Source organism: Alexandromys fortis, unplaced genomic scaffold, assembly GCF_014885135.2.
Source record: "Alexandromys fortis isolate MF-2015 unplaced genomic scaffold, M_Fortis_MF-2015_v1.1 scaffold_28, whole genome shotgun sequence".
Lineage (NCBI taxonomy): Eukaryota > Metazoa > Chordata > Mammalia > Rodentia > Cricetidae > Alexandromys > Alexandromys fortis.
This window is the reverse complement of record NW_026067901.1, coordinates 596380-609722: the sequence shown is the minus strand read 5'-3', so window position 1 is coordinate 609722 and position 13343 is coordinate 596380. Positions and strand designations below refer to the sequence as shown.

The following is a 13343-nucleotide window of genomic DNA, read 5'->3' as shown; positions in this document are numbered from 1 at the left end:
TGTGTAGTTTTATAATTACATGTTGATGATGTGATTTTTTATATGTAACTTATAAGCAAATGTACACTTAGGGAGATTTGTAACAGAGCATTGGTTACTGGATAGGTGTTCATCGGTGATCTGAAAATGACGGCCACACAGTAGGGTCTCAATAAACTAGACTTTGGCCCGCGGTAATTCACCAGGTAACCACGAGGGGGCAGTGCTTCCTAGAGCTGAGCACGCAGGTGTGCTACAGTGTTGATGACTGTGGGAGAGGGCTTTTATCCTCGCCTTGCCATAGTTCCCTGAGGACCCCAGTTCCTGACTGCTGGGCTCTGGCCATCAGGCCCAGGCTACACTTTTCAAGGGTAACAGTGGCTTTTTAACATACCAAATTCTCCAAAAGCAGGTCCTGATAACCTGGATGACCGTCTATGGAGAGATGCACTAGGTTCTGGGTGACATGCCTTGTGGGTATCTGTAGTCCAACAGCTCTTTCTGTCTCTCATAACATTACAGGGATAATGCCCACTGGACAGGCAAGGAAATGGAGACACAGAGAGGCCAGGGTCCCCCAGCTGGTTAGAGGTTAAATTGGAGAATGAGAGCTAAATTCTCACATAGCTCTGGGAGTCCAGTCTGTTGTCACCATCCCGCTGATCGGTTGTAGTTTCTGTAGTAATCCAAGCACCTAACACATTGTGTCTACATAGCTGGGCCTCAGAAATGTTTGTTGTGGGGGCTGAAGAGGAGGCTTAGTGGTTAAACACACTGGTTACTCTTCCAGAGGACCTGGGTTCGATTCCCAGCACCCACTTGGTGTCTCACAACTATCTGGACTTCCTTCTTCAGGAGATCCAACCCCCTCTTCTTACTTTTATGGGACTCAAACATATGTATGGTGGTGCACAGACCATACATTTAGGCAAAACACCCATACACATAAAATAAAAAATTATAAAAAAGAAACTAATTTTTAAAGTGTTTGCTCTGCTAGTTGGTTTGCCAATGACACAAGCTAGGTCCATCTTGGAAGAGGGAACCTCATTTGGGAAAATGCCTGTGTCAGAGTGGCCTGCAGCAAGTCTGGGGGGGGGCATTTTCTTGATTAATGATTGATCTGGGAGGACCCAGACTGCTGTGGGCGGTGCTACCCTGGGCAGGTGGTTCTGGGCGGTGTAAGAAAGGCTGAGCAAGCCAGGGGGAGCAAGCCGGTAAGCATCACTCCTCCGTGGCCTCTGCTTTGGTTCCTGCCTTCATTCTCTTCATTCCCTTCACGATGGGCTGTAAAATGAAGCCTTTGCCTCCCCACGTTTATTTTGATCATGCTCTTCACTGGAAAAAAAAAAAAAAAACAGAAAGCAAACCAGGAAATCTGCTGAATGGCTTAATGAATGAGGACTATTAAACCAAAGACTAGCCACATGCTCGCTAATGCTACTAGCTCGGGGAATACGCCGGATTCTCTGAACTCTGGTTTCCATGGTTAAAAAAAATGGGATAAAATTTCCCCTTGAGAGACGGTGATTAGGAATAAATGAGTGTCTGAGAGTGACACATATCAGACACCATTCTAAACACGTTCCTCATTCAAGCCTCACAGATGCTCTGAGGGGCAGAGCATCTCTTTGTCTGTGCTTTACAGGTGGTGAGCCCAAACAGAGAGCTCACACTCCCTGTGCAGGGAGTCACAGCCAGAGATGTGGGAATCTTACCACAAGTGCAGGGCATGAATATAACGGTCTGAATTCAAGGGCATCGGTGTGGATCTGAGTGCGCCCTCCCAGGGTGGAGAGTCCAGAGACACAACTTACCGCCTGCGGAATTGACCTTGACCAGAACTTGCCCCTTGGTCCAGTGGTCCTCAAGAGCCAGAGCCGCCATCACCTCTCTCACGGAGGCCGTCACAGGCAGCTGCAGAGTCAGCACTGAGTGGTCGGGTCTGCAGATGTCATAGGGGACTGGAGAAGAGGAAGGGCCGAGATGGGTCAGCAGGTGCCTGGTCTCCCGACCCCATAAGGAGCAAGGCCTTAGATCAGTAGCAGGACTCCCATAGTCCAGAAAAGAGAATTTAAGAAGTCCACCAGGCTGGTGGGAGGGCCCAGCAGGGAGCCCCAGGCCTAGGGAAGTAGCAGAGGTCCCCCACCTGCCTGGCAGCTATAGCAAAGGCCCTGGGGAAGACCACACTCCTTGCCACCCCTCATGCTGGGCAAGGGAGGCAGAGACAGCAATGCTGACGTCAGTCCACGCCTGGCTTGCTCAGTCACCCACCTTTGTCCCCAGCTCGAATGGCGCCACCAGTGCTGCTTGGGAGGGGTTCCTCCTGGCCAGGGAGCCAAACAGGTGCATTCCGGGCCTGAGACAAAAAAAAAAAAAAAAAAAAGACAAGGCTTCAGCATTCAGAAATGTGCAGGGAGAGACAGGGAGGGCCTTTGTCACCACCTGCAGCGACCCCAAAGTGTCCTAAGGCCCAGGGGTTCTGCAGGTTGGTCATCTGAATCCAAACAGAGGGAGGGCAGGGAGCCAGCCAAGAGGAAACACAGAGGTCAAATGCAGGCCAGTCATCCATGGGGCGGGACAAGGGAGGGGAACGGTTCAGCCACCTCCACAAACAGGGCCAGAGCTGTTCTGGGATAAAAATGCCTGGACCCAGTTTCTTCTCTCCTTTCCCCACTTAGCATCTGCTACAAAGTGTGGCATTGTTCTGGGCACTGAAATAGTCACAGTAGCCCTTGGAGAAAAGTATTTTTAATCCTCATTTTTTGGATGTGATAAATGAGACTCAGAGAAGTTAAGTAATATGTCAAAGGCCACACAGCAACTGTTATGGGGCTAGAAACTTGCTATGCTCCGTCTGTGCCCGTGTCCTCCAGGAGCGGCCCTGACAGAGACCAGATACCCTTTCTGATGGGCCGGCCTATAGTGAGTTCATCTGGCCTTGATACTCTCTCCAAATCCAGTACTTCCTCTCTGCCTCTAAATGGAGCTGGTCCCCTGCTCCCCGTCCCTTCCTAGACAGCTTCCTCGAGTCCACACAGCGAGTGCCACAGACAATGTTCAAAATGCTACCACCTGTGGGTTCACCAGGGCTCTTAAAGTTATATTCCCTTTCCTGACTCATTGCCCCAAACTTCTTGCACCCAGGGTTCCCACATCCTGCCTTCACTACTTTCTGCAATTTTGGGTTCAGGCTCCTCCCTGCTCCCCAGACCTTGTCACTTCCTTCTGGGTTCTTCATTTAAATGAGTCCCCAGTGCCCTCTCCCCCACCCAGTATTTATTTAATGTATGTGAGTGCTCCATCTGCATGCATGCCTGCACACCAAAAGAGGGCATCAGATCTCACTACAGATAGCTGAGCTGTTGTGGTAGCTGGGAATTGAACTCTGGACCGCTGGAAAGAGCAGTCAGAGCTCTTAATCACTGAGCCAACTCTCCAGCTCCCAGGATGATCTCTTAACTACTACAATAGTTCACTAAACTTCCCCCAGCCCTCAGGTCCAGCCACTCACTTCCTCTAACCCCCCTGAGCAGAGAGAGGTACACTGAGCCAGGGATAGAAGTCATCACTGTCTCCTCCAACCTCTCAACGGTTCACAGCTGGGACCCTGGGAGGAGACAATCTGGCCCCCTGCCCACCATCCTGGCCTCCTCACTACCTCCAGTGCTGCCCTGGGGCCCTATCTGTCCTCAGCTCAGCTCCCAGGACACTTCTCTAAGCCCTCATGGTAAGTCAATAAGTCGGCTTTCTCCTCTTGCCTTCTCAGGCTCCAATGACTTCACACATTGGGAGACTATTTCACAGCTCTGGCCCACAAGTGACTGTGAACCCATGGCCACACCATCCAGCATCCAGCTCAGTGTCTGACATGCCGGCTGACTGACATTGATTCCCGGGTGTCAGTCACATGCCATATGTAAAACAAGTAGAGATCCTGACAGGATGTGACAGACAGGAACATACCACACACCACGAGTTCTGCAGTGTGGGAGGAGCCTAGTCTCAGACGAGCAGCAAGGAGACTAGTAAAGGGTTGGATGAGGGGACCCCTGGGTATAAGGAGTTTGAGGTAACAGTCAAGTCCGCAGGTAAGAAAACTTGGAAGGAACCAGAGAGGACACATGGGGATGCTCCAGATGGGGAATGGAAGGACCTCTCGGGAACTCACGTTCTGACTCTGTTCAGAACAAAGAGCGAAAGCAAAGGAGCAACCAAAGAAAGGTTTGTGCAAAGGCTAAATGCTAAGGTCCTGAGGTGGGGCCAGCTTTGACTAGAGCAGACAGGAGCCAGTGAGAGCCTCTGGCTGACGGGGCTGGCTGAAGCTAAGGTACTGACTTTGTTCTTCTCCAATGCATCCTACCTTCTCCCCAGTCCTTTCTCCCACTAGTCTTCAACCAGATCTTAGCACCAGCCGCAACTTCTCATCTGGGAGTGGGCTGGCCACAGGAGCTTACTATCTAAGCTCCTGTAATACCACCCACCAGAAACCCTTGTGTCCCAGGAGTGAACGCCACCACCCGTCTCATCTCCTAGCTACAAATGCAGGCACGAACCATCTCCCAGAGGAATAAAAGCCCCTTAGGGAAGGGATGAAAGTGTCCCCGTAAGCTTGTAGCTCTCCAACAGGACCTCCCCTGATGTACCCATCACAGGTCAAGGATGGGCATGGAGGCAGGAGGGGCAGAGGGAAGAAGCTGGACCAGGCAGAGGGAAAAACAAGAGGCAGGGCAGGCACCTTGATCTGAGGAGATGCGTTCCCACAGCCATTCTCCAACCTGCAGAGAGGATGAGAGAGGAGGTGAGAGGGCCCCTAAGAAACCCTCAGGCAGGACGCCTCTCAGGGTCAGTGGCCACAGTGGTCTGGTTCCCATCTCACCCTCCCCAGAAGCTCAGAAGGATGCAGAGGGGAGGGTACACAGGGCAGGGGGCAAGATGCACTTAAGACCTGGACTGGCTTTTGTGATTTCCAGGAGAGAGGGGGAAGCAGGAGGGAGACACAGGCTCCAGGAATCTGAATGAGCTCTTGCCCTTGAACCCCAATTGCCCCCACAGATGTCTGGGGAGGCAAGGTAATGCAAAGGAGTTGATGGACAGAATGCGTGGAAATTGGTGCCATTGTCCATAGCAACTGGTCAAATGGAAGACGTGAACATGTAGGTGCATTCAACATATAGATGAGCCTATGAATGACTGTAGCGTGTGTGGGAATGAAATGGGGCTGACAAGAACACCTGACATAAGCCAGGTGGCCTAGACCCAGATGGACCAGTGCCAGCCGCTCAGCCTGTGCTGCACAAAGAGGACAGACGAACGTCAGTCAGAGGGTCACCTGTGATGCCGCCTCCTCTCTGGCCACTGCTCCCTCAGCAAGTTGCTAAGCCGGGCATCCCTGCTCACCAGGTCTGAGAGTTTCTGTGAAAAGCTGAGCGTTAGCCCCTGGGGTGGCTGCTGCTGTATCTTCACGGTACCCCAGCCAGCCCAGCTGCACTCCCCAGGTACCTGGAGGAAGCTGGTGGCCACGGGGTCTGAGTGGAGCATGGGGCCGTACAGGGCCACCCACTGGCTGACTAGCCGCAGAATCTGCTGCCTTTTGTTGCAGACATAGGTGCTTCGTTCCTGTTCGCTGCCTCCAGCAGGCTCTGCCGGCTCCACATGGAAGGTGGGCACCAGTCAAGGGAAGCACACCGTGCCACTAAGGCCACCAACCACCCCTGAGCAGAGGAGGGGCAGAACCAGACTGGGACAGGTATGTTCAGGGCATCGGGGAGGGGTTACAACAGTCACTTGGATGGAAATTCCTTCCCTCTCTGCCACACACCATCCCTTCCCCTACCCACATTGCCCCGGGGCTGGAAGGATATTGATGCAAGAGGGCAGTGAAGAGCTGGGTGCTGGGCATGAAGACACTGTGGGTCAGCAGGAAGTCACTGAGGAATGTCTCTGTTGGGCAGGGTTAGGGATAGGAAGGAACTTCAGAAGCCAAGTCATAGCACAGCTATACGAGCAGCGGGAGCACATATCCCCAAGTACGGCACAAGCAAGGGAATCAATGCCCAGCCTCTATTACATTGTTCTCCACCCTGACCAGGAGCACTTCCTGCCAACTGCCTACATGGACCAATCCAGCCCCTGATGAGGTCAGGCCGCAGTGACCTCCTGATGACTCAGAGAAAGGTAGTGTCTTAAGACTCTACCTGTTGGGTCATGAGCACTGGAATCTGGCCGCATAGCTTCCAACAGGAGTTCTAGGATCTTCTCTGGGGTGCCAGACATTACTGTATACCTAGAGGAAAAGTAGTCCGACTATGGCACATGCCCTTCCGCCATCACTCCGTCCGCATAGACATCAATCACTGATCCCATCCCGCCTCCCGATTGGCCAGCCCTATTCCATCTTGGAGAGGGGGCATTGATACATCCCCCCAGCCCTTCAGTGCTTCCTACCCCCGAACACGGCATGAGAAAGAAGCAAAAGGCTGAAGGTGGGGGAGGTGTGTAAGTGGGGAGCAGTGGGGAGCGGTGTAGGGAGAGATTCGGCGGGCTTGTTACCGATTCCTGCCTGGGGTTGGGGGGCGGGAAGGGCCGGTGCCCTGAGAGCTCCTCTCCAGAACCAGCACCACTTTGCCATGCTCTTCCAGCCTCATGGTTTTCGCTTCCACATCCTGGAGAAGGAGCCACACAGGTGTCCAATGCCCTAGGCTCCTTTTCCGACCTCCTGTACCACCTCCCTTCCGAACCCCGAGCCTGCAGGCTCCTGAGGCCCCTCAGCTCTTCTCAAGACTCCCCTTTATCAGACTTCCCAACCTCAACCCCTCCCCAGACCCAAATCCCAGCCTCTGCCACCCACCAGTCCCTGGTCTCTCACACCAAACTGAGGTGTCCACTCCCAGCCGGATCCCAAGTCTGCTTACAAGCTCTCACGGACATCCGTGACCCTGGGCCACACCACGCCATGTCCTCACCCCCCCCCCGCCCCCACGGCACCTTGATGATGCGGTTGAAGTCCTGCTTGTCCACACGCAGAAAGTGACAGTTATTTTCTCGGAGGACGATGGTGGCTGCCCGAGGCGCGCCGTTCACCAGAGCCAGCTGTCCAAAGTCGTCTCCCTCGTGGAGAGTGGTCACCAGCCCCTGAAGCCAGGACTCAGTCACAGCCCACCCTAGCACCAGCCCCTCCGGGGGACTGTGCCGGGCTGGAGGGAGAGCTTACCTTGCCGTGGGTCACCACATTGACAGATCCCTTCCAGATGATGTACCACGAGGTGCCCTTGTCCCCCTGGCTAAACACTGACAGAAGCACAGATCACATCAGTCCTGTCCTCTTCTGTCGCCCACCACCGCCCCATGGCCCCTGACCCTGTGGCCAACCCGACTTACACACAGTCCCTGCCTTGCTGTGTGGTTCAAAGAGCAGAACGGCAGCTAATTCCCGCTTCACCTAGGGGTGGGAGAAGGAAGATCAACAGTGTCAGCCTGGGGAGAAGACAGACAGGCTGAGAGAGAGGGCAAGTCCAAAGACAAGGGACTGAAGGATGGCGTGTGGCCAGGCTGCTTATCTCTGGGATGTGCCAGAGACAACGTAAAGAAAAAAAAAATGGCCAAGGAGGTGGGGAAAGATTCAGACTGAAGGCTAACAGTAAGAAATTAGGTAGAGAGACTGGAGGGACGGTTCAATGGCTAAGGGCACTGGATGCTCTTCCAGAGGCTCTGTGTTTGATTCCCAGCATCCAGATGGCAGCTCACAGCCATCTGTAACCAGCCAGTTTCAGGGGATCCAATGCTCTTTTCTAGACTCCATAGGCACCAGGCATGCATGGTTTATACAGACATACATGTGAGCAAAATATCCATACACATAAAATAATTTTAAAATTGTAATAAAAAGGAGGGGAAAAAAAGAAGCCAAGGTGTGTGGCGCATGCCTGTTACCCACACACTCTGAGTTGGAGGCCAGGTAGATCTACAAAACGAGTTCCAGGACAGCCAGAGCTGTTACACAGAGAAACTCTTACTCAAAAAACAAACAAACAAACAAAACAAAAACAAAAGGTAGGGGAAATTTTAAAAAAAATGAAAAAAGAGAAGCCAGGCAGTGGTGGTGCACACCTTTAATCCCAGCACTTAGGAGGCAGAGGCAGGCGGATCTCTGTGAGTTTGAGGCCAGCCTGGTCTACAGAGCGAGTTCCAGGGCAGGCTCCAAAGCTACAGAGAAACCCTGTCTTGAAAAAACCAAAACCAACCAACCAAACAAATAAATAAAATTAGAGAGAGAGAGGGGAGAGAGAGAGAGAGAGAGAGAGAGAGAGAGAGAGAGAAGAAATCTTCAAGCCACAGGCTTGAAAAGGTGGGAACTGTTACACACACACACACAGACACACACACACACACACACACACACACACACAAGCGTGCGCGCCCCATCCAGCAGTAGGCGGTAGGAGCCCGGGGGCTCCCAGAGGAAGAGGTCTAGCTAAGGGCAAGCCCGTGTGTGTACTGACGGAGTTGGAGAGGTGGGCCACTGCCTTGATGTGCAGTAGCTCTTCGAAGATGAGGTCCAGCTCTTCATCTGTCCGCTGACCTGGGCTGGAGGAGCAGAGGAAGTCCTGAGAACTGGGGCCACAGCCAGAGAAGAGCTACCCCACCTGCCTGCTGGGGCCTGGGACCTGGAGCCAGATGGCAACTCCGCAACTATCAGTCAATCCACTGTTATCAATAACAGGCTTTGTGGGTGAGGCCAGGTCCTGGGCACTGTGCAAGCACCTTTCACGCGCTATTTCATTCTATGCTCAAACTATGATGTGGGCACTGCTGTCCTCACTTGACAGAAGAGGAAGCTGGCTGAAGAGGCCCAAGGTCACCCGGTGAGTAGCTGGTTGGGCTAGAAGTTGAACCCTGACTCAGTCAAAACTCCACACCCTCTGTCAGTGGGGAGGGGGTCTTTAGACCCTCTGGCCCAACACCCGCAAGAATAGGAGAAACAGCCTAGGATGTGGGGGCTGAAGTCACATGGCAAGTCCAAGGCAGAATGAGAGCTGAGTTCAGGCTTCTACTCCTGCCCAGGTTCTCTCCCCCAGGTGAAAGTGAGCGCCTTTGGGGTATAACTGAAGGCCACATGAAAGTGGGGTGGGGACTGAGGGCAGGGCTTTTTACTCACGGCTTCCGGAGGGCCACGGTGAGTAAGGCATCAGGCCCTCGCTGCGAGAGCAGAGCCATTGCCTCAACAAGCTCCTCTTCCACGTCATGAGTTCCCGCGGGTTCTGGCTCTGGTCCAGGGAACCTATAGAATTGGGCATCTCGGTCCTGGAAGGTCCAGTCATGTTTCACTGGGAAGCCAAGGCCCAGGCAAGGCAGAGAAGAGAAAATGAGGCCAGGTATTGGACTTCATACGAAAATCCTCACCATGCCTTATAGCCCCTCCAGACCAGAGTTCCCAATAGAGTCCAGTCCTCAGGTCAGCCCTCCCTACCCCCACCCAGTCCTAGTGGCCAATCTGAGCTCAGCTCACCATGGTAAAGGGCACCCTCATCCAGCAACACCTGGCAGACACCCACAGCTTGGCTCCGTGAATGGACGCCAAGCCCCAGAGACAAGATCACATCCACCAGCTCCCGGCCAGAGCAGCATTGCCTGTGGGAAATGGAATAAGGCCAGACAATCAAAGTGGGAGTGAGCAGGATCTCTATCCAAAGTCACCGTCTGGGACCAAGCCCAGTTTTTCCCCTACATAGCAGGGCTGGGCCCCGATGCCTGGAGGAGAGCAGGGACAGAAACTGCCAGGGTAACCATCAAGGGCAGGCAGGAGCCACACTTGCCGCTCACCGGTATAATCGGAGATGGTATTTTCTGTCTCGGATGAGGGTAGGGTAGGTGGCCAGGAGATGACGGTGGAGGAGCTTCCCTGCCTTGAGCACGCGCTCTGTGGTGGCCTTGGATGAAGTGGGGGTGGTGGCAAACTTAGGCCTGAACCCCGCAGCCTGTTGCCCCCTCCCAGTTCTGCTTTCCTCTGCTCATACCTGCTCCAGGCTCACACTGAAGTCCAGGGACTCCTCACTGTTGGTGAGTGGTGTCTGAGGGCAGCAGGGAGAAGTTGCAGATCAGAGAGAAGGAAGTGGGGCCCATCCCGCCTTTCTCCCTTCTTCCCTCGCCTGAGTCTCGGCCTCAATTCATCCAAGAGCCTTTACACCACAAATGCACAGTTGTCGCTTGCCCAGTGCGCAAGACACTGCCTGTTTCCCATGCTGCTGCCCCTCTCAGATGACAGTTTTATCCCACACTGGTGTGCTGCGGGTGATAGCCCCCAAGACCTCCTATGCTGCTCACCCAGGGTCCACCCATGCTCAGGCTACCACGCAAACAGGCCCTGTGTGTGGTTGGTGGGAGTGGCGCTGGAGGAAGTTGGAACACATGACACAAGATTCATGAGAGGCCAGGGCACGAACATCTTGGGAGGCCTGGGAACACCAGCTCCCAGCTGGGACTATAGGCTTGACCCCCAGCTCAGCTCCGTGCCCGAACACAGGGCACTCTGGAGGGCTGTGGCTCACTTAATGAACACATAAACCCTGGAGCCAGACTCTGCACTGATGGTGCGATCCTGAACAACAGCTCTATGTATGAGATCTCTAAAGAGCAAGCCACAGAAACCCACGAGCTTTCGGCAGGCCCCGGCGGTCGGCACCGATTCCTTGTTTAACCATTGCTGTGCCTATGGCTGTGCTTTTATGGTAGCTCCCTTTATTCAGTGAGGCGCAGGTGGGGCTGTGGCTGGAAGGCTTGTTTCTTTCTAGGAGATACTGTAGGCCACAGCCCTCTTAGGGAGGGTAAAGCCTTAGCAACCCATAAGACTGACTTACCATAGAAACACACGTTAACAAGGGTCTCGGTAGCTTTGTTGCCACCAGGGACTCCAGGGCACCTGTGCCCTGGCATATCACCACAAAGACCCCCTCACAACCCCCTTTTCCAACCATCTGAAAACGGAGAGTTTATGAACAGCTCTGTGCCCTGCTGTCTTGAGCCCTCAAAGGCACCCCTTTCAGCCCACAAAGCACGTCTACCTCCCTGATAGCACTGCATCCTAGATGTGGTAGGCAGAGTAGGGAATTATGGGTCAACAAGTCTCGAGGTGAATTCGAGTACCCACATAAGGCAGCCATGCACGCACAGGACTGCTAGCCAGTCACGGGTAGGCTGGAGCTCCCACCCAAACGGTTTCCTTACCTGTCCCATTCCAGCCATCTCACCTGCCAGAACCCAGGGACCTGGAAAAGCACTGGCTAGGGAGCTAGAATCCAAGTCCTCTCCCTGAGACTAGCAGGTCTCAGGCACAGACATTTTGTTACTATACCCAGGCAAAGGCCTGGAGGTCTGGCATGGGTGCCTAGCCCAGCATGGAGCTGAAGTCACTAGGTGTCCCAAGGGTAGCCCTGCCCGGGTCATGGGGGCCCAGACCAGTGCCAGACACACAACCCTAGAGACTTAAGGACAGGAAATGCGGAGGAGGAGCCAGGAAGGGAGGAAGGGCAGGAATGCTATCCAGCCAGGCCCTGTGTTGGAACAAACAGTGCCCTAGTGCTAATGACTTCTTGTTATTCATGTCAAAATGCCCAAGTCACCCTAGTTCCTGCCCCAGCTCCCTTTGGTGCCTACAGTCCAGGCTCTAGCGTGAGCTCTGTTACTGTTGGTAGATTTATTTGTATGTGTTTGTGTGTGTGCGTGCATGTGTGTGTTGTGTATGCGTATGCATGTGCTTATAGAAGGTAGAAGAGGGTATTAGAGTCCCTGGAACTAACTGGAGTTACAGGTCATTGTGAGACACTTGACAGGGTTACTTGGGATCAAACTCAGGGTCTCTGCATGATCAGCAGATGCTCTTATCCACAGAGCCATCTCTTCAGTCTCCGGTGGTGGTGATTGTATCTCTTCAGTCTCTCCTTGTTGTTGTTGTTGCCGTTTTGAGGCAAGGTTGCTTGCAGCCCAGGCTGAAGTCACTAAGTAGCTGTAGATAACCTTGAACTTCTGATCTCCTCGCCTCACTTCCTCAGTGCTAGGATATCAAGAACTGCCACTATACAGGCTCCGAGCATGCTAAGCCCGCACTCTACCCACTAAGCGCCATCCCTTAGCCAACCCTTCCTGGAATTATCCTGACCTAGGAGGCCACATGACCAAGCTGGTCACTTCCTGCCCTACCCCAAGGGACGGGCATGGGAGTCTAAGGGCAGTAGCCTGAGAGTGCAACCGTAAGGCATGTGATCTTACTAAAAAAGCTGAAGCCCTCAGAGCCAAAGTTACCAGAGCCCTCAGAGCCTAGGGTCACACAGTTACTCAGAAAGGGGTGATTCAGGTGTCATCTCCATGTGAAGCAGGTGTTTGCATTCTATTTCACAGCCAGAAAAGGGTTGCATAACCCACGCTAACAGGTGGCAAACAGCATTCACACCAGAGCCTGTCTGAGTCCACAGCCCCCGCATAGATAGCTCTACCGTAATCTCTTTTGAGTTCAACCCCTGGACTTCCTCGGGGCAGGTCACAGCCACAGAAACGGCAGAGACATTCTGCCTTCAGGAGCAAGGGACATTCTTGTTAACATAGCCCTTCTGTGCACCTTCAATGCTCTTGTGAATGCGGACCTTGGGGACTTGGGAGAGGACTATGAATGAGCAGTAGTGGGTACCTGTGTGGCCACTGGAGCCAGATGCCTGCGCTCAAATGCTGCTTTCTGCATGGCAGCCAGGGTGCATGTGACCTTATGCTGACTTAAGTTCTCTGTGGACCAACTTCTTGTCCGTGAAGGAGAAACCTATCCCAGAGAGTTATTGTATTATTGAAATAGGCTAATAATCTCAAGGCCATGGAATGGTCCCTGCCTTGCAGCCACCATTCAGCAAAAGTTAATGCAGCAATCCAGCATTCTTCTTCTTCTTTGTACTTTCCTACGAACGTGGATTTCCCGCTACATGCTGTGAATATGTTTTATTACCATTGGTTAATAAAGAAGCTACTTTGGGCCTGTAGCAGGGAAGACTAGAGCGGGGGGGGGGGAGGAACTAAACTGAATACTGAGAGAAAGAAGGCAGAAGAGTCAGAGAGATGTCATGTAGCCACCGAAAGAGACAGATACCAGACAGAACTTTATCTGGTAAGCCACAACCTTGTGGCGCTATACAAAAGTAATAGAAATGGGGGCTGGAGAGATGGCTCAGAGGTTAAGGGCATTGCCTGCTCTACCAAAGGTCCTGAGTTCAATTCCCAGCAACCACATGGTGGCTCACAACCATCTGTAATGGGGCCTGGTGCCCTCTTCTGGCCTGACAGACAGAATATCGTATACCTAATAAATAAATAAATATTAAAAAAAA

The 13343-nt window shown here is 53.1% G+C and overlaps 2 protein-coding genes across 7 annotated transcripts in view; one reads left to right on the top strand and one right to left on the bottom strand.

The window, feature by feature from the left end:
- Positions 1-13343, top strand: part of Pced1b (PC-esterase domain containing 1B) — a 538744-nt gene that overhangs the window by 512343 nt on the left and 13058 nt on the right. The window lies entirely within an intron of this gene.
- The window catches only part of Rapgef3 (Rap guanine nucleotide exchange factor 3), a 32713-nt gene that overhangs the window by 11963 nt on the left and 7407 nt on the right, over positions 1-13343 (bottom strand). For all 6 annotated transcript variants that reach the window (XM_050129786.1, XM_050129782.1, XM_050129810.1 and 3 more), the window contains 16 exons: positions 9996-10049; positions 9802-9908; positions 9488-9609; positions 9137-9305; positions 8481-8565; positions 7360-7420; positions 7193-7269; positions 6967-7113; positions 6532-6644; positions 6177-6265; positions 5844-5922; positions 5482-5641; positions 5312-5394; positions 4718-4757; positions 2254-2338; positions 1797-1943 (listed from right to left, as the gene is read on the bottom strand). In XM_050129786.1, the coding sequence (XP_049985743.1) occupies positions 1797-1943; positions 2254-2338; positions 4718-4757; positions 5312-5394; positions 5482-5641; positions 5844-5922; positions 6177-6265; positions 6532-6644; positions 6967-7113; positions 7193-7269; positions 7360-7420; positions 8481-8565; positions 9137-9305; positions 9488-9609; positions 9802-9908; positions 9996-10049 (1618 nt within the window). The remainder of the gene's footprint in view (positions 1-1796; positions 1944-2253; positions 2339-4717; positions 4758-5311; positions 5395-5481; positions 5642-5843; positions 5923-6176; positions 6266-6531; positions 6645-6966; positions 7114-7192; positions 7270-7359; positions 7421-8480; positions 8566-9136; positions 9306-9487; positions 9610-9801; positions 9909-9995; positions 10050-13343) is intronic.